This window comes from Selaginella moellendorffii, unplaced genomic scaffold (assembly GCF_000143415.4).
Source record: "Selaginella moellendorffii unplaced genomic scaffold, v1.0 SELMOscaffold_62, whole genome shotgun sequence".
NCBI lineage: Eukaryota > Viridiplantae > Streptophyta > Lycopodiopsida > Selaginellales > Selaginellaceae > Selaginella > Selaginella moellendorffii.
Genome location: NW_003314323.1, coordinates 568,468 through 586,450, shown reverse-complemented (window position 1 = coordinate 586,450; position 17,983 = coordinate 568,468). Strand labels below are relative to the sequence as shown.

General features: G+C 49.9%; 6 protein-coding genes across 10 annotated transcripts; 1 reads left to right on the top strand and 5 right to left on the bottom strand.

The window, feature by feature from the left end:
* Window positions 1-494: 494 nt before the first annotated feature.
* On the bottom strand, window positions 495-3,033 carry LOC112351533. 3 transcript variants are annotated; one of them, XM_024689592.1, is made up of 4 exons: window positions 2,941-3,033; window positions 2,452-2,771; window positions 2,250-2,405; window positions 495-2,186 (listed from the first exon to the last, which is right to left on the bottom strand). In XM_024689592.1, exons 1-4 carry the CDS (start codon window positions 2,954-2,956, stop codon window positions 528-530), a joined length of 2,151 nt encoding a protein of 716 aa, XP_024545360.1. In that variant the 5' UTR covers window positions 2,957-3,033; the 3' UTR covers window positions 495-527. The 3 variants fall into 3 exon arrangements, with proteins under 3 accessions (XP_024545360.1, XP_024545358.1, XP_024545359.1); XM_024689590.1 differs by having other exon boundaries at window positions 495-2,405; XM_024689591.1 differs by having other exon boundaries at window positions 495-2,405; window positions 2,452-2,749; window positions 2,941-2,972.
* A 1,572-nt stretch (window positions 3,034-4,605) lies between these two features.
* LOC9644242 (probable esterase D14L) lies at window positions 4,606-6,030 on the bottom strand. The gene is made up of 3 exons (XM_024689598.1): window positions 5,920-6,030; window positions 5,412-5,822; window positions 4,606-5,106 (listed from the first exon to the last, which is right to left on the bottom strand). The coding sequence occupies exons 2-3, from the start codon at window positions 5,774-5,776 to the stop codon at window positions 4,668-4,670; spliced, it is 804 nt and encodes a 267-aa protein (XP_024545366.1). The 5' UTR covers window positions 5,777-5,822; window positions 5,920-6,030; the 3' UTR covers window positions 4,606-4,667.
* Window positions 6,031-6,233: 203 nt separating this feature from the next.
* LOC112351497 (pentatricopeptide repeat-containing protein At4g02750-like) lies at window positions 6,234-8,846 on the bottom strand. The gene has a single exon (XM_024689488.1). The coding sequence runs from the start codon at window positions 8,844-8,846 to the stop codon at window positions 6,234-6,236; it is 2,613 nt and encodes an 870-aa protein (XP_024545256.1).
* Window positions 8,847-9,287: 441 nt separating this feature from the next.
* On the bottom strand, window positions 9,288-12,009 carry LOC9644432 (zinc finger CCCH domain-containing protein 64). Of its 2 annotated transcripts, none has more exons than XM_002984347.2 (11): window positions 11,894-12,009; window positions 11,567-11,828; window positions 11,353-11,503; window positions 11,178-11,285; window positions 10,999-11,116; window positions 10,453-10,937; window positions 10,080-10,395; window positions 9,913-10,006; window positions 9,725-9,855; window positions 9,525-9,668; window positions 9,288-9,467 (listed from the first exon to the last, which is right to left on the bottom strand). In XM_002984347.2, exons 1-10 carry the CDS (start codon window positions 11,966-11,968, stop codon window positions 9,534-9,536), a joined length of 1,875 nt encoding a protein of 624 aa, XP_002984393.1. In that variant the 5' UTR covers window positions 11,969-12,009; the 3' UTR covers window positions 9,288-9,467; window positions 9,525-9,533. The 2 variants fall into 2 exon arrangements, with proteins under 2 accessions (XP_002984393.1, XP_024545361.1); XM_024689593.1 differs by having other exon boundaries at window positions 11,178-11,282.
* A 21-nt stretch (window positions 12,010-12,030) lies between these two features.
* On the top strand, window positions 12,031-14,480 carry LOC9644241 (acyl-CoA thioesterase 2). The gene is made up of 17 exons (XM_024689594.1): window positions 12,031-12,115; window positions 12,159-12,251; window positions 12,303-12,358; window positions 12,420-12,474; window positions 12,530-12,570; window positions 12,636-12,749; window positions 12,817-12,894; window positions 12,963-13,050; window positions 13,139-13,251; window positions 13,330-13,389; window positions 13,447-13,502; window positions 13,553-13,657; window positions 13,706-13,762; window positions 13,825-13,944; window positions 14,001-14,049; window positions 14,097-14,165; window positions 14,224-14,480. Exons 1-17 carry the CDS (start codon window positions 12,067-12,069, stop codon window positions 14,281-14,283), a joined length of 1,263 nt encoding a protein of 420 aa, XP_024545362.1. The 5' UTR covers window positions 12,031-12,066; the 3' UTR covers window positions 14,284-14,480.
* A 207-nt stretch (window positions 14,481-14,687) lies between these two features.
* LOC112351534 lies at window positions 14,688-16,112 on the bottom strand. Of its 2 annotated transcripts, XM_024689597.1 has the most exons (6): window positions 15,793-16,112; window positions 15,604-15,726; window positions 15,256-15,533; window positions 15,073-15,201; window positions 14,896-15,017; window positions 14,688-14,843 (listed from the first exon to the last, which is right to left on the bottom strand). In XM_024689597.1, exons 1-5 carry the CDS (start codon window positions 16,084-16,086, stop codon window positions 14,900-14,902), a joined length of 942 nt encoding a protein of 313 aa, XP_024545365.1. In that variant the 5' UTR covers window positions 16,087-16,112; the 3' UTR covers window positions 14,688-14,843; window positions 14,896-14,899. The 2 variants fall into 2 exon arrangements, with proteins under 2 accessions (XP_024545365.1, XP_024545363.1); XM_024689595.1 differs by lacking the exon at window positions 14,688-14,843 and having other exon boundaries at window positions 14,857-15,017.
* Between the last annotated feature and the right edge of the window lie 1,871 nt (window positions 16,113-17,983).

Here is a 17,983-nt window from a genome sequence, read left to right as displayed (position 1 = left end):
TAATCCATGATAGGTTTATTTTATAAAATGGTTTATTGTTCAATGAAGACATTGAACTTTGTCTGAGTGGTGGAGTTGTGAGATACAAATTGATAGTGCATATGTGTTAGTCAATTTCTCAATTAGTTTAGATAGAAACTATAAAAAGAACTAGTAATACTAATCTTTTATTGTTATAGTAGTAAAGAGAGAGTGTCTATAAGGACTGGCCGACAAGTATCTTTTAATACATAAAATTACATTTATGACATCCATGTATGAGAAAAAAATTCTTATAATAATTTAAATACATCTATATTCTTTTTTTCATATAAGTGCAAGTTTTTTCCAAACCATCCATCCTAGGTACACTTCCCTATTTCCCTATTGAGATGTGTACTTTCCCCAAAATTGAGATCATATAACTTTTGATTATACTGTCCATACCACTAAACAAAATCTGACTAATTAATTCTGTGTTACTTTTACAAATTTACTAATTTGTATAAGTCATTTTTTTCTCTCAATCTAAAACTTGGTTATGTTAATCAGAAAAATGGATACTCTTCACTCGAAGTATCACCACAATTATTGTCCACTTCCTCCACACTATCGTCCCGGCCGATCAAATCCAGTAACTCCAGCTCGGCCGAATTGAAGATAAAGTGGGCATTCTCGGCGTGGATGAAACAAACCACCTGCACCGCGTCACCTCTGGCCTTGAAAACGTAGTGCTCAGAATAGCTGCACGGATAGAGATACAAAAAGCAAAGCTGGACCTTCTCGCACAGCTCAAACTCCTCCCGCTGTTCTTCCCGGATCCCTGACCTGGAGATCGCTTCCTCGAGCTCGGCCTGGCTCAGCTGGTGCATCCAGTAGCTGTACTGATCAAACCCATCGAACTGGACGCTGGGAGCTTCCGCTTCTCCTCCTCCTCTCTCGAATCCGATCCGAAACGCAGCGTTGGGACCGAGCAGCTCGGGGCACACAAAGGTGGTGCACCTCCGCTCCTCGGCCGGTTTGGACCGCTCCAAAAGAAATTCCCGGAGGCTGTATCCCTCGCAGCTCGCGCACACCGCCGACTGCCCCTCGAGGATCTCGCTCTTTAGCGCCGCCACCGCCTTGAGCTGCTCGGGGCATCCGTCGGCGCCCAAGATCTTGGAGAACAGCGGCATGTTTTGCATCACCCCGCCGTGCTGCTTCCACATCCGCTGGAACGCAAACGGGCCAAAGTTCTGGTACAAGAACCCCTGGTGGCTCGTGCACGGCTCCATGTCGGGGCCGATGCGAGACAGGAGCTCGTCCTTCAAGCTCAAGCTGGTCTTCCCCTGCGTCACGTCCCGGAAGAAGTTTGCCGCCGCTCGCAACACCAGGAACTCGTCCACCGCTACGTAGTGACCCCCGCTCTCGCTCGCAACCAGCCGGCCAAAACCAGCGTCCGCAATCTCCTCCACCCTGTGAGACTCGGACTGCGTGTCATGGATCTTGATGCCCCTCCCGAGGCAAAAGTAGCTGATCACGGCCCTCTTCATGAAGCCGATGAGCACTGTTCTCTGCGAGAGCTCCGCGAGTTTCCTGTAGTACCCCTGCGGCGCTCCTCCCTCGGTTGTCAGTAGTCTCTCCACGAAGAATGCCGCTTCCTTGATGCTCCACACTCTGTTGAGAGCTGTTTCTACCACCTGGACGAAGGGCCCAAACCTCCCTTTAAACCTCGGATAAATCTCCTGCTCTATCACGCTGCGATCTTCCTCCGTCAACTCTACCGCCTGTTCCGTGAACTCGATCATCTCCCGTCCGCTCTTCCAGCACCCGAAATCACCACAGACCGGTACCCTTGTCGAGTTCCCGCCCTCGTATCTCAGCGTGTATCCTGTCCCTGAAACTACAACTACGTGCTTGGTCTGGGCCAGCGTCGGCTCCAGCAAGAAGTTCACCACGTCGCGGTAGAAAGGCCGGCGAGAGACAAAGAAGTCGTCCTCGAACGCGCTCACCAGCTTGTGGGCTTCGTCGATGGCGATGGTGGGGAGCCGGTCTTCGAAAGGCATACACAGGTCGTCCAGCACCTTTTGCAGCGCCGGGATCTCCTTGACGAAGTTCTCCGGGGCCAGAGTATCGGCTTTCCGGCACACCGCGGCGAGGAAGATCCGAAACACGTCCGTGTCGTCGGCCAGATTGGCGTCGGGGTGGTAGAGCCCTTTGCATCCCCCCTGGAAGATGAGCCACTTTTCTAGATCAAAGTCCCGGCACAGCGACAGGATCGACATCCTCACCAGCAGCAGCAGCAGCGTGAAGAACTTGACCACCACCGAGTTCTGATAGTAGTTTTTCTGCTCCAGGTGTTTGGGGAGAACCTCGTTCATGAGAAACTCCAGGTCGGAAGATCCGCCGCTGCCGACAGTGCTGGTTGTGAAAAGCAATCCTCGCTCCTGTGACCAAAGTTTTAGAGCTAGATGAAGAGAGAAAAGAACTTACTTGTTTGGAGAAGAACGTGTAGAGCGACTTTGTCTTTCCACACCCGGTGCTTCCAGCGCAAATCACAAGCCTGCCACCGCCATCGCGAGCTTTGGCGACTTGCAAGCTCAGATTCTGGGCGTTGCTGTAGTCGAAAGAGGTGAGCCGGTGGAAGAGCATGCACGGCATCTGGTTGAAGAAGGGGATCCCGACGCTGCCCTTGGTCACGCATTTGGCCAGCAGCAGCTCACGCTCCCGGAACTTGTCGAGAATGGCACTGATCTCCTGGGGCACCTGGAGCGCCTTGCGCCAATCAACACTGCAAGGCCTCCGGGACACGTCTGGATCAATCGAGGTGGTAAAAGCTTTAGTCAAAAGGATAGAAGGAAACAAGAAGGAGAACATGAGAGAATTAAAAGAGAGAGATAGATGAGAAACAATGGAGAACTTTTGAGAAGAAACAATGGGGAGAAGAAGAGAAAGAGAAAGAGAGAGAGAGGAAGTGCTTACGCTGCTTGTTCGCCATCGCCCGCGTCGCTCATTCTCTTTTGCTTTGTTGCCTGCCAGCCCTAACCCTAATGGCCAAGTGGCGGGAGAATCTCCAGCCGAATATGCTGTTCTTGAGCTTGATCAAAAGAGCGATGGAACCACCTCGTAGGCGAAGGCGCCCGCCAGGCCGGTGGCGGAGATACACATGATCAGATGCGTCCTCGCCAGGAAATTGGCCATGGATCTCACGGACACCAGCGGCAGCGTCAAGACCTTCGAATCCGCGAGCTTGGCCGGCGGCTTGAGCGCGTCGTGGAGCAAATACGCGATCTGGAACGAGAGCGTGGCGCTGAGCCCCGTGAAGAAGAAGTAGAGCGTGTGCGCCTCGTACTTGGTGGCCACGATCCACCAGCCGCTCAGCAGCTGGAGCGCGCCCATCGCCACGATGGAATGCTGGAGCTTGGAGCTCATTGCCTGCATCAGCTCGTATCGGCCCTTGAATTCGTCGGCGTCGGCAGCTTCCCTCGCCGCTGCGGGAGTGAGCTCCTCCTCTTCTCCCTCTCCTGGCGGCATGTTTAGCTTCTCCTGGACGAGAAAGATCTCCTCAGCCTCGATCGATCGCTCCTCACCCTTGCCTCCCCCGGATCCGGCGGAGAAGGGCCGAAGACTGCCCCCGATTGGAGCCAGCCTCCTCCATGGCGAGAAATTTGGATCGAAACACCGGGGATTCGCGAGAATCGGGGTCGAAATCTTTCTCGTGCAACCTGCAAGAACACTGGCATCTGGCAATGCAGGCCGCTTGGAGAGCTCACCAGACTCATAGCGGATCAGCGCCGCCGCCAGGCGCCGAGCTCCTCCTCGAATCATCGCCTCGATCCTTAAACCCTAGGCTAGGCTAGTCGAAAGAAATGGGTGCTTTTAGGGTTCTAGGCGACCTTCTTGGGCTGGACAGCCTCATATAGACAAGCGCCAAGCAATCCAATCGCCGTGCAGCGCGTGATCACATTCGATCGGCTCATCATCAGCGCCACCGCCTTGATCGTTTGCATCGACAGCGTCATGATCCTCATCCGGCTGCGCTCCTCCACCTTCTGGAAGAATGGGACGTGCTTCATCGTGGTGTGGAGGTGGAGCGCCAGATGGAGCGACAACCCGGCGCTCAGCGCCGTGAGGCACAGGCACAGCGTCTCCGCCGAGTAATCGCTGGCAATCACCCACCATCCCGCGATGAGCTGCGCGAGCCCCACCGCGATCAAGGCGCGCTTGAGCTTCACATTGGACTGGAGCATCGAGTCGATGGATTCGCGCAGCTCGTTCGCCGTCGCGGAGAGATCGCGCTCCACCGTCGGCCCCGTGATCTCCTCGTGCTGGAACTCGTCCACTTTGATCGGCTGCTGCCTTGGCGCCTTGGCGAAGAGTCTCGCGCCGGCTCCACTCCATGGGACCATGCTGTCGATCGATCTAGATCCGATTCTTGATCCTGGCAACTGGGCTTCACCAATCGATTGCGCGATATAATCCGCCACTGGGGTAGCTCCGATTCTCGATCCTGGCGGCAGAAATTCTATATAAAAAAGGGCCCCCCGCGGCCGTGATTGGCTTACCGAGTGGTGGATTCCGCAGCAAATGAGCGGCATTGCGCCCGACCAGCCGCCGGATCATCGTAGAACACAAGAACCCTAAAAATCTATCTCAAGAACCCTAAATTTCAACTAAATTTTAAAATCACTTGCTCAAAAGAAGAGAGACTAGATCTCCATCTGCAGATGGCGTAGCAACACTGGGATCACGACATCGGGGGCGCTGAGCTGCGGCAGGTGCCCCTCGGCGGCGAGCACCTCCACCACCGTCTTTCCGCCCAAATTCGCCGCCAAGTAGTCGGACACAACCACGGGCACCGCCAAATCCTTGTTGCTTTGCAGTATATGGCAGGGCGGAAAAACTCCTGGAAGAATGTGGCGGAAATCGCTCTGGAAGATGCTCTTGGCGACGGCGAGGGCGATGTCCGGGCGGACGTTGAAGAGCGTGCGGCTGAATTCCTGGACCGTGGCCGATTCCATATCGTCGCCCACTACCAGCGGAGCGAATCCGGACACCCACGCCTTGAAGTTGGATTGCATCGCGTCAAACAGCTCGTTGAGATCCTGCTGCTCGAAGCCTCCGAAGTAATTCTCATCGTTCAAGTACCTGGAGAAAGTTGGAAGAGTCGCGAGATCAGCCATCCATTTTCCATATGGACAAAAGAAAGAAACTACCAAAGGGAGAGCTATCCTCCATTTGGAATGGGAGATCTCAGAAAGAAGGAAGAGATCTTTGAGATCTTAGAAATCTAGGAAGAGAGCTTGGAATAGAAGAGAGAAGCTATCAGTGATTTAAGTAACTGCTAGAGAGAGCTCTGTGAGAGCTCAGAGAGAGAGAGAGAGAAAGAGATCTATGCGTAATCTATCGCGAGAGATCTATGCGTATAATCGAAAGTAAACTGGATTTCTTACCTGGGAGAGGCCGAGAGAAGGATGATCTTGGAGAAGATTTCGGGGCGAGCAGCGGCGGCCAGGCAGCCGATCATGCCCGAGACCGAGTGGCCGACGTAGATGCACGAGTCGATCTCCAGCTCGTCGATGATGGAGAGGAGATCCTGCGCATAGCCGGCGAGAGTGGCATAGCGCTCGAAGCTGAAGAACTCGGCGTTGGTGGTGCCGGCGCCCATGATGTCAAAGAGGACCATGCGATACTCATCGACGAGGTGGGGGACGAGGTGCTTCCACACCGATTGATCCGTGCCAAAGCCATGGCTCAGGATGACGATCCGCTGGCCATTCCCGACGATCCTCAGGTTGTGCGCCTCGATCAGCGACATTGTCTCGCGCTGTGAATCAAAGATTTCGAGATTTCCTGCTTGATTCCTGCGCAAGGAGTTGTCAAAGCACCCAAAAGCATGCGAGAAAGCCTAATTAGAAGAATGTAGCGCAATTTTCAAAGATTTTCCCATCAGCTCCTCACCAGCAATGGCTAGAAGCGCCGGATGCAAGCGTAAATCTGGAAATTATCGCTTGCTTCCATGGATAGAAGAGGGAAAGGATTGAGAGGCGCGCAAAACCCTTTCCCTCTCCTTTCCTTCTCACGAACACTTTATTCCGTGCCTAGGCATTAGCTGGAAATTCCGGAATCGCAATCGTATCGGAACCGTCAGATCGTCACCGCTGTATGCGATCTAGTACAGCGGTCGCCAAACTATTTATTTGAAATTGGACTGTAATGCCGACGCCGACGCCACCTTGTACACGTCGCAGAAGTTGCCAACGTGGCCAAATATCTCAACGTGGCAAGCTCCTATTGGCGAGTCTGGAATGTTTCGAGTATCTCTCTTCCAGGTGACGTTCCTGGTCGATCCGCGCGATTGATTCCAATCGCTGCCTCGCGGAGAGGTTCCCCAGCAACACGTACGCGGCGGTGTTCTTGGGATCCGAGCGGAGGATGTGCTTGGCAGCCTTGATCCCGTGCTGGGCGCTGCGATAGCTCGCTGCGGATCCCAGCAGCGACGTCCACTCGAGCGAATCCGGCACGAATGGCATGCTATCGATGAGCTCCGCCGCCGCGATCAGGTACCCAGCTCGCCCCAGGAGATCGATCAGGCAGGTGTAGTGCTGCTTCCTCGCCTCGATTCCAAAATCCATGGCCATGGACACGAAGCATTGCCTGCCGCGATTCACGTCGCCCTCGTGGCCGCAAGCGTGGATCGCCGACGCGAAGCAGCTCTGCTCGGTGGAATCCATGGCTTTGATCTCCGCGAAGAGGTTCGCGGCATGGATGGGATGTCCCTTGTGGGCATAGGCCGCGAGCGTCGCGCTCCACGCGATGGAGTCCTTCTCGGGCATGGAATCGAAGAATCGCCTGACTCGATCCATCCGATGGCCGATCTGGGAGAAGCCCACCAGCATCGTCGTCCAGGAGATGAGATTTCTCTGCGGCATTTGGTGGAAGAGGTGCTGGGCTTCGTCCAGGGATCCACTCTGGGCATAGGCCGAGAGCATCGCGTTCCAGACGATGAGGTTCTCTTTGGGCGCTTCGAGGAAGATCTCTCGAGCCTTGTCGATCAAGCCGGTTCTCGCGTAGGCCGAGAGGATCGCTGTTTGAGAGACTGGATCACTTGGAGTTGGATCGATATCTATCGCTCGATCCGGGCAGCCGTGTCTCGTGTAAGCAGCGAGCAATGCCGAGCAAGAGATTTCGTTCGCATCGTGTTCTTCACTACCATCATCTTTGCTGCTCAAGAACATAGCCTTGGCCTCGTCCAAATGCCCGTTTTGGGCATAGGCCGCGATCATGGCGGTGCGTGAGACGGAATCTTGACGTGGAATCTGGTCAAACAGGAGCTTTGCTTCCTCGAGCTTGCCGTTTTGAGCATATGCCGAGAGCATCACCGTCCAAGAGACGAGATTCCGATCCGGCATCTCATCAAAGATGAGCTTTGCCTTGTCGAGGAGATTGTTTTGAGAGTATGCAGCAAGCATGGCAGTCCAGGAGATGAGATTTCTCTGCGACATTGCGTCGAAAACTTGCTTTGCTTCGTGGATATGCCCGCTCTGGGCATAAGCAGCAAGCATCGCATTGTAAGACACTAGATCACGGTCTGGCATGAGATCAAACAGCGCTTTTGCTTGATCCAAATTCTTGTGCTGGTAGAAAGCCGAAAGCATGGCTTTCCAAGACACAAGGTTCTTGTGGGGGATTAAATCGAAGGTCTCCTTTGCTTTCTCCAGCTGCCCATTGTGGGCATACGCTGTTAAAAGTGTGTTCCAGGAGACAACGTCGTGCTTTGGCATCGAATCGAAAACTTCCTTAACGCGGAATATTTTCTCCTGCAAAGACAAGACCGAAAGAATTGTGTTCCAGGACGTTAAGTTTGCCTGCGGCATCTCGTCGAAAAGCTCCAAGGCTTCGTGAAGATGCCCGTTTTGGGCATAAGCCGCTATCATAGAGTTCCAGGATACGATGTCCCGCTGCGGCATTTTGTCAAAAATGTGCTTGGCATCCCGGAGATTCCCACTCTGTGCGTAAGCAGTTACAATTGTCGTCCACGACACAATGTTTTGTTCGTCCATTTGATCGAACATTTCTTTCGCTTGTTCCAGGTGCCCTCCTTGGGTATACGCCGAGAGCATTGCATTTGATGCCACGATATCTTTCACTGGCATTTTCTCTAAAGTTTTCTTTGCTTCTTCCACGAGCCCGTTTTGCGAATATCCGGATAAAAGAGCCTTCCAAGAGATGAGATCCCTCTCCGGCATTGAATCAAATATGTCTTTCGCCTCAACGATATGCCCTTTGTGGGCATATGTGCAAAGCAGTGTGTTCCAAGACGAGACATTCAGTTGTGGCATATCATAAAACACCCTTTTCGCGATCTCAGTGCTCGAGTTTTGGCCATAAGCCGAAAGAAGAACGTTCCAAGCCGCAACATTCTTTTCAGGCATCTTTTCAAACAGATCCTGTGTTTCTTGCAGATGCCCAGTTCGGGCATATGCAGAAAGCATTGCATTCCAGCAAATAGCATCTCTTTCGGGCATCTCATCGAATGTGTTCTTTGCGTCACGAAGGTGGCCACTCTGGGAGAACGCAACGATCATTGCTGTGCACGAAACGACGCTTTTCCTGGGCATCTTGGAGAAGAAGTCTGCTGCATCCTCGACCTGGGCATTCCCAGCGTAGGCCGCAAGCATGAAATCCCATGACATAGTGTTTTTGGTGGCGATGCTGTCGAAAACACTGCGAGCATGAGTGACACTCCCACACTTTGCGTACATTTGGATGATCTTGTTGAGAAGAAACGTGTTTTTGGTGTGTTTTATCCGCGAGTGGAGGGATTGGGCCGTGGAGAGTGACTTGCATGAATCGATGAGCCGGACGAGCTCAATCTCCTCGTCCATGTTCTCATGTTCCTCAGGTTGGTACTTATATTGTCCAAGTGGGTGATATTTCCAATAGGATGTCCAAGTGGGCGATCTTATCAATAGTACTAGTTTGGTGAAAGCATGGGTGGCCCAGTGGAGAGGATGTACTTGGGACTCCAATATAAGACATTGATTGCGAAACAGCTTGTAATTTCCACGTTGTTGTTGTCCATCTCGATCAGTCGCATTCCTTGTTTGGCACACGTTAGATATTTCGTTTATTGTTTTCTCCATTCCACATACCCTCCAGCCAGAGACTCATGAAGCAGTCAAAGTTGTCTTATTCCTATTGGAGAGATCTTTGCCTTCATGATACTGGAGAGATCTTGTCCTTATAAAAGAGCTCTATATATTCATTACAGTTTCTGGAATTCTATTTATTTATTTATTTTGTTTTTTGTAACTAGTGACTACCACTTGAAGAAGAAAATGATTTCTTAATTTACTACATAGTGGTCGAGGACAGGGATCAAATGTTTATCTCGTCCTCGGGACCGGCTACTGAAAACTTGGGCTGTCAAAATTGTTTTCCTTTTACCGATGGCTACAGGTTCCCTTACAATGTTTCCTTTTTTCTTTCTTTCTTGCAACGTCCACCTGAGAAAAAACATGGAAGAGCGTTTTACTCAATCTTGAAACGAAGCTGTCTCTTACTCAATCGAGCTACGGGTACTGCATCGGATCGAATGCTTGGAACTGCTGCTTGAAGTCTTCCACCAGTTTGGTTTCCTCGTCCTTGGTTAGCTTGCAAGCCTTCCAGTCCGTTTTCTCTGGCGTGCCAAGAAGGCCTGCTAGCACCTGAGAAGGGAATTGTAGTCTAGAGCAAAGAGATGCATGGATAAATTCAGCTTTACCTCACGTCCAAACTGCATTGGCATTTTCTCTCCGGCAGCACAGGGATGAGCCAATGTCGTTCCATCGGGAAGCTCAACAACGAAGTAGTTTACTCTGTCCAGCAAACGTCTCAAGTCATTGGACTGGCTTCCTGTAAAGAAACAAGAATTTAATGCATACGAACAAAGGGGAAGATCGAGATCCTTACTACGCATTATGATAAACGAGAATCCTAGCTCGCTTGCAGCTGCATCAAATGCTTCACGGCAGGACGCTGCTGCTGACGATGAAACAGGAACTACCTGGAAGATAAAAAAGAAAAGAAAAGAAAAACACACTGTTAAAGGAGCGTAAAATAAAGAGCGACCATAGTACCTGTACATGCGCGTGAGTTCCTGCTCTTATGTTGATGTATCTCTCGAATATGATAATGGACGATCCCTGGCTCTCAAAAAACTTGCGGAGCGAGTCTTTGTACATCTCGAGCTCCTTCTCGACCTCTCGTGACACACACACGGCGGACGGCGTGTGTTCAATGGGAACTATCAGCATGTGCTTGTCCATCAGAGGCCCTTTCGCAAGCGCAACGTAGCAATGATCTCCAACGCTCGCAACCAGATGTGTCTCGACGTTTGGGCTCGCCAAACAAAACCAGCATTCTTGTTGCTTTCTTTCCAAAGAATGGCTAAATCTGTTCAGAACTTATATGTTAGAAAAAAAAGCAAAAGAGATACAACAGAGCCATTACCTGCAGTCATCTCCCTTCTCACAGCTTCCTTTCTTGAAAAAGTTGAAACAAGAACCTGGTGGAAGCTGTTGTTCGTTGTCTGCTGCCGCAGAGCTTGCATTCTCATCTGATGAATGTAGATATCGGCACTCCGAGCCCCGCTCGCAGCTTCCTTTTGTGATAAAATCGTAGCAGGATCGTTTTGGAATAAGCACACCGTTTTCAAACGTGTGCTTAAACTTGCATCTGTCCCCACGAGCACACGAGCCCTTGGTGACAAAATCGAAGCATGCTCCCTCCACTCGCTTGGTCTTCTTCGCATCGGACGTGTCGTAACGCCAGAATTGTCCCTCGGACTGCGACGACGGTGTCATCTCGGACAAGGGACGCTTTTTACTCGAGGGACGATTCTCATACGGAGAAAGAGTGCTGTTTGGAGGAGTAACAGCAAGCTCTTCGCTTGACAACTTTGAAGCTGGTGTTGGAGAAAGAGCATGTAGATATTTCTGCAAGTTAGAATGAAAAAAGAAATCCTTAGATTAGCACTCGGTTTAAGCACAACCATACCTGTTTCTTATCATTCCCCACGACTCCCAGAGCCACAAATCGCGTTACGTGAGGCACACCTTGGTTGGTATAAGGCTCCCGTGTAAAGAATACGCCTTCTGATCCAGCAACGTGGTACCTGCAAGGAAAAGAAATGCAGGCCCTTTAATAGTGTTTATAGTTTTAGTGAGACGTCTTACCGAGGCCTGAGCTCTGCCGCTAGCTCTGCTATGACTGGATTCCCAGAAACATTTTCGCTTGGTATCTCCCCTTTGCTTCCAGATAGCACTCCTTGAGGCCAGTCATTAGTGTGAACGTTAAGACCAAACGACCAAAGAGAAAGAAAAAAGATTAGGAGAAACATAGCAAGGATATGTGAGAAACAAATCGATGACTTGAGAATCGTCCGCCAGAGCTCGCAAAGCATCGACATCATCCTGATGAAATGCCCCCACGTCCGCTGCAAGCTTTGCATCTTCGTAGGCTAAAGCATCGGACTTTCCACTTAGAAACGCGATACGAAGTTCTTCCATACACAAAGTCCGTCTTAGCAAACAGAGCAAAAAGAGAAAAAAGAAAGAACACGTACCATGAACGAATACCACACCACTTCCTCGAAGCCAAAATAGATTTTTGGAGACGACCACCGGCTCTGAGACGAGGCCACGATCTTTTGCCGGTGCCAGCAATTGCAAAGCCTCCTCTCCATAATTCCCCGTGAAATACGTGGGGAGAGGAATTTCCTTGGCGCCATCGATGTATTCCCTCACTTGGGACACGCCGTGTTCGTCCAGTGGAAAGAACTGCCCCACGCAAAAGAGCGCATCGAATGGCCCATTGGCCGTGTTTACCTGAATCGATCGCCAAAGAGAGCCAGCGATCAGCACACAATGCAGCAATGGAGCGGGGATCTTACAGCGGCGACGCGCTTGAAGAGCTGATCCAATCGTCCCACAACATCCCCACACAGGAGGATTCTTGGTTGCGACATGACCAACGATAAACCCTAAATAACCAGAAGCCCCATTTTCTTCTTTTTTGCTTCGTTTTTGCTCGTTGCCCATAAACCCTAATGATCATAAACCCTAAATGGGCGATCTCTTCCGGATCAATGGGACGGGAGTCACACTGTCGCAAGGTAACAAACGCATTTCTCTACCACTTCTCATCCATTGTTTTAGTTCTCGAATTTCTGGGCTCGATTCCAAGCTTCCAGCAGCTCCCAATCACTGCGTTTGAAAGATTAGCTCTTGCTGTGCAACCAAAAGAGTGTTGTAAGTATTTTTTTTGCCTTTATTTCTTGGTGTCTAGCTTTTTTTTTTCAGTACCATTAGAGCTTTCAAATCTTCCTCGCGGAGTCTACATTGTTTGGAGTGGAGAGGTAACGAGAAAGAAAGAAGAAAAATGTTGCTTTCTCTCTTTAACTTGAACGCGACTTTTAGCTTGTGCTTGACACAGGGAATTCAAGCGTAAAAATCCTGAGTCGAGGAGGTTTTGGTTAGTGTTTTGTGTGTAAGCTTTGCATTATTTTCTTATGGTATCTTCTTTCTAGTAACTCAAGAAGAGCTCCAAGGTGCTACAGCGAGTGGCAAGGTGAATCATGGAACATTTTTTACTTATGTTTTCTGGGTGTTAATTCTTTCAATTTATTTCCCCAGGTTGTTTTCTTGGTTCTCAACTCTGCTGATACTGCGCTGATTCATACCAAACATATTTGGACACCCGGTGGAACGAGTGTCATAGAAAAACTTCTACAACTCGAAAAAGTGGAGGTCCGCCATTTTTTAAAAATGTTTGCTTTTCTTTTACCTATTGTTTTGGTTTTTTCTTCGTTTTCAGATCGATTTTTACCGTGGATTCTCTAATCCTAATCTTGTAGAATTCAAGCAGATATTTGGAGGGCAACTAGTTGGGCAAGTTTGTGCTTAGTCTCAAAACTTGAATGACGAGAAACCATATTACGTCTTGTAATTCTTCTGTTGCAGGCTTTGGCTGCGGCGAGCAAGTCCGTAAATCCTTTCTTGCTGGTACACAGCCTCCACTCGTATTTTCTATTTCCCGGTGATAAAAGCAGTAAGTCTGGATGGGTTTTCTGTCATATAGATTATTTTACCTTGCTTGTAACGAGTTTTTCATCGTTGTCGCTATGATTTTCTTGCAGTCCCAATAATTTATCGCGTCCAAAGAATCCGGGATGGATACAACTTTGCAAATCGATCCGTGAGTGCATTCCAAAGCGACCAAATTATCTTCACAATGACTGCATCATTTCGGGTGCGATATGAAAATCCATTGTTTTGCTGATGAACGTTTCTTTTCTCTTCTTTGCTTTTTACTTCTAATCTTTTTTAGAGGGGAGAGAGTGGCGCTGAACACCAGCTTCCCGTGCCTTGTGTGCCACCACCTGAGGAGGTATTAATTTCTTACCTTTGCATATTTCGCTCTTAAGAAAGAGTTTTATTTGCACAGCTGGTACCCGAAGAAATTGCTCAGCAGCGCTACCTCTCGGACCCTCGCCTTTCACTGTAAACTTATGTTTCTTCTTGCTCTAAAGCTTAAATCCATTTGTTCACAGATCAAAGAAGGAACTCCTGAAGAACAATTCTTCCAAAGAACACCCTCTGGATTTGCGTCGTTGCGACGACTTTGATGAAGTGGACCCGGAACCATGCGAGTCAAGGTAGAGAATAAGATAAGAGTGGACGCGTTTTAATTTGATGTTTGTTAGACTGGCGTTATGGTTTCGAGCCAAAGGTACGCTTCCGGATGATCAAGCGTTACACCGGTAAAAACAAGCCACCATTGTGATTTTCATGACTTTTTTAGTATTTTGTTTTGTGTAAGCAGCTGTATCCTGGCCTATGCTTCCGATTGGATTTTTCTCGAGTCGGCTTTTAGGCCCCACGGCTGGACATCCGGACCAACTGGGATTTTTACAGACATCAAAGTACTCAGTATGGATCATTCGTAAGTTGTGATCATCAAAAACATAAACTTTTGTTTATTGATTTTTGTGCTGTCAGGCTATGGTTCCACACTTCTGTCAAAGCAACTGACTGGCACCTCTTCTCGGTACTGCAAATTTACTTTCTTCGTGTGTTCACAGTTTCTCATTGCAGATGGAGAGTCCCCGTGCCGCATCAGGTCGAGCATTTGTCTCTGGCCATATTTACTCGAGACAAGGAAAGGTATTTTCCTTAAGTTTTCTTCCACTGTGAAGTATCAACGTTCGCAATTCGTTTCTAGCTGGTGGTTTCCGCAACACAGGAAGGCCTCGTCCGAAAGAAGCTGGAATCTAGGCTGTGAGAAGAGCACCTTTCGAAGAGAACTACGCTCGTAAAGAGCACGGGAAGAAGCTATCACAGAAACCATACCATCAAATGTTGTAGCCATGCAAGACGAAAGGACGAGCTACTAGGCAGTTGCTCTGGCGCAAAGCCCAAGCCTGGAATCCACGAAGATATAATTTAACTCATGGAACTCAATCCATGCCATTTGATTCTTCTGGGAGCATCGAGCTTATATTTTCAACCATAGTCATTCCTTGTGCCATGTAAGCTTAAAACCAAGGCACAGTAGAGAAACACCAGTATAAAAGAAATGGAGTTGCAAGAAGGGTTAACCCGGGAGAGCCTGAAAGAATGGCGCTTGCATCCCTCGGGTTGCTTAGTAAATGGGGTCGTCTCCGGCCACTTTCGAAGACAAGGAGAGGCATTCTCTATAGTTTTCTTCTTCCTCCAACGTTCGCATTTCGTTTATAGCTGGTGGTTTCTGCAGCACAGGAAGGCTTCGTCCAAAAGAAGCTGGAATCCAGGCAGTGACAAGAGCCAAAGTCTGAGAACTACGTTTGGTCCGCTCGTTTTGGCCTGAGGAACGACGAGAAAAGAGGATGGGAAGCAACTATCACAGAAACCATACAGTATCAAACGAAGCCGTTGTTGTAAACTAGAGGAAGAAGCTTGTGGCGAACAACTTGTCCTTCTTTTACGTCCTTGAACCAGCCTCCAAAGCTTACCAAGTCTTCATCCTGGACTTTCCTCCTGCGTGAGCGTGATCTTGAGATAAAAACAAACACCGCAAACAAAAACCAAAGACCTTGCATGTTTTGTGCTCAGCAAGCGCGCTCCATCGCCAAAGTAGCTCACTGTCCATGCAAGACGAGAGGACGAGCTACTAACCGGTTGCTCGGGCGCAAAGTGCAAGGTCCAGCCATGGTGGACAGTCCTGGATGCACAAAGATACAAACTCATGGAACCCAAGAGAAAAAAAACTACTTACGCGTCTCCAGCAGCGAGTTCTCTGTAAGTTTCGATCGAGTATCCCCTTCGCTCCAAGTTGTCCATCCCTCTGTTGGATTGCCAATACGGCAGAGCAAAGTCCGTGTGAGACGCGGACGCAAAGTGGAGCGTGGAGTCCGTTTGTGACAGTGAATGGAGTGGAATCCAAAACGTGAGAAAGGAGTTCGTGTCGAGCGGGACCATGTTGAGGTCCGAGTGCCAGTTTGTGACACTGAATCCTGGGAGCTTGATGAAGAGACAATCCTGGTACAAGCGAACCTACGAATCCAGAGACGAAGTTGTTACGTTTGTTCTTAGAAGAAGCAAAACGAAAAGCTTATCGATCGACTCTGTTTGATCCGAGGAGCTCTGCTGCGGCCTGGCAGACTCGAGGGTGGAAGACGAATTCGTCCAGAGAAGAAGCTCTTCGGTGGAGATGGAACATTTGCAAGAAACCAAGATCGTCATTCCCCTGGAACAACAAGAGAGAAAAGATGATTGAAAACTTCTAATCCAAAAAACTATAGAACTTATATACCTTGGATTGGATCAACGCTCTGGCTTGCTTGACGCTTTGGACGCTACGCAAATCGATGCCCGGGCACAGCACCGAGACGCGGTGCTTGTAAGCCGCGAGCATTTCTTCCTCCTTGCAGATTTGCACCTGGATCCTCTGCCTGAGAAGCTTAATCTCAGCGCTGGAGAACAATCTCCGGATGCAAACATGCCCCTTCCTCGCGAACTCCAGCTGCTGCTCCAGCGACACGACCGTGCTTCTTTTTCCAGAGCCCACATTCGCGTGGCCGGGGAGGGAAGAACAGCTCCAAACCATAGCACACAGGAGCCCTAAATTCAAATGTGGGGCAAATTGGCAAGTTTGGATGGATGATCCATTCCTTTTCTCTTCCTTCTCGCGCAAACGAGCAGCAAGTACAAGAATTCCCTTGCAGGATTGCCAATGTCAAGACCCTCGATCGCGGCGCGCTGCTCCACGCCTCGATCCAGAGCTGCGCGCAATGCCGCGACGATCGCTACCTCGCCAATCTCCTCGTCCAGATGTATGCGCGCTGTGGCAACCTCGAGCACGCTCTCTCCGTCTTCGCTGGGGTCTAAGATCCCAATTCCTTCTCCTGGAATATCCTCCTTTAGGCATATGCCTAGAGGGGGTATCTGGACGACGCTCGCCGGGTCTTTCAGAGGATGCCGTCCAAGGACGTGGCAGTGTGGACGGCTGTGATGAATGCCGTTGAGAACGGCGTTATGGATCTCGCGCAATGTATGTCCTAGAATAGGCCCGTGAGGAACGTGGAGTTGTGGAACTTTATGATTTCTGCATATGCCCAGACCGGGCATTACACTAAAGCTATGGAGCTCTTTCAAATCATGCACGCTCACGACGAGTACACGTGGAAGATCCCAGTTTCTCGTCAGCCTGGACCAACATGATTGTATTATACGCCGTTCACTCCAAGACCGACAAAGCTCGAGCAGTGTTTGATGCTTTGGCGTGCCTGGACATGGTCTCCTGGAACACCATGCTCGCTTGCTACACACCCGACGTCCACCGCTGCAAAGATTTCTTTGAGCAAATGCCCGGCCACAACCTGGTATCTTACAACACTCTCTTGTCCTCACTGGTCAGCTGCCGATTATAGTGAAAATCTTCGTCGAAATGCCAGAGATAAACGCTGTGACATCCACTGTGATGATGCAAGCTTATGCACAGGAAGGCCAGGGACAACTACGAGACAATGCCGGATCGCAACTCAGGGGCGCTTATCACCGTGATCTTTGCGCTCGCACAGCCCAATCCCCCAGAACAACCTTTGGGCGATTTGAAAAGAAGATGGAGGCCTGGAGCTCGATCATTGCGGCCTATGTCCCTCACGGACGCGTGAGGGAGGCACTGGATCTCTTTCGAGAGGTGATCTTGCTGGCTTTCAAGCCATCTTCACGACAATTCTAGCAGCGCAGTGTTGCCGAGATTTTTTGGCAGACTTTGGGATCTCTCCCAAGATCGAGCATTACTACTGCTTGGTTGACGCTGGAGCGAGCTGGTCAGCTGGAGCAATCCATGCCATTTGTTCCACAGCTGGGCTTGTGGACGATTCTTCTGGGTCGAAATGCAAAGGTTGTGGAAATGTCGGCTGGAAAATTGCTGGGTAAGGGGATAATGCCAGGTTGACAGCCAACCATCCTAGTCATCCCCGGAGATGCGGGTGTTGTGCCATGTAAGCTGAAAACCTATCCCACCAGCCAAGGCGCAGTAGAGAAACACCAGTATAAAAGAAATGGAGTTGCAAAAAGGGTTAATCCGGGAGAGCCTGAAAGGGCGCTTGCATCCCTCGGGTTGCTTAGTAAATGGGGTCGCTGACCCTTGACCACTTGGCCCCCCTCGTCGGTGACCCAGTAGTGCTAAGTCGGTATGGTCAACCCCACCGTGATCTACCGGATAGCGCTTGGTACCCAGGGCGCCCAAGGAGGCCCGATATCTTTTGCAAACATTTCTTTGATCTTCCTTTCTGGTATTTCTTGGTCCGCCAGGCCTTGGAAGTATTTTGCACTCATATGAGAGGAAACGAATGTTTGGATTCAGACGGTTCTCAATTTCGCGATCTCAACCTAATGCTGAAGAGGTCATGCTTGCGTTTTCTTGTAGCTTGTGTGTGTGAAGGAAAATTCTTTGTTTTTCTTTGTTCTTGAGGGCTTATTCACTGGAGCTTAGAAGA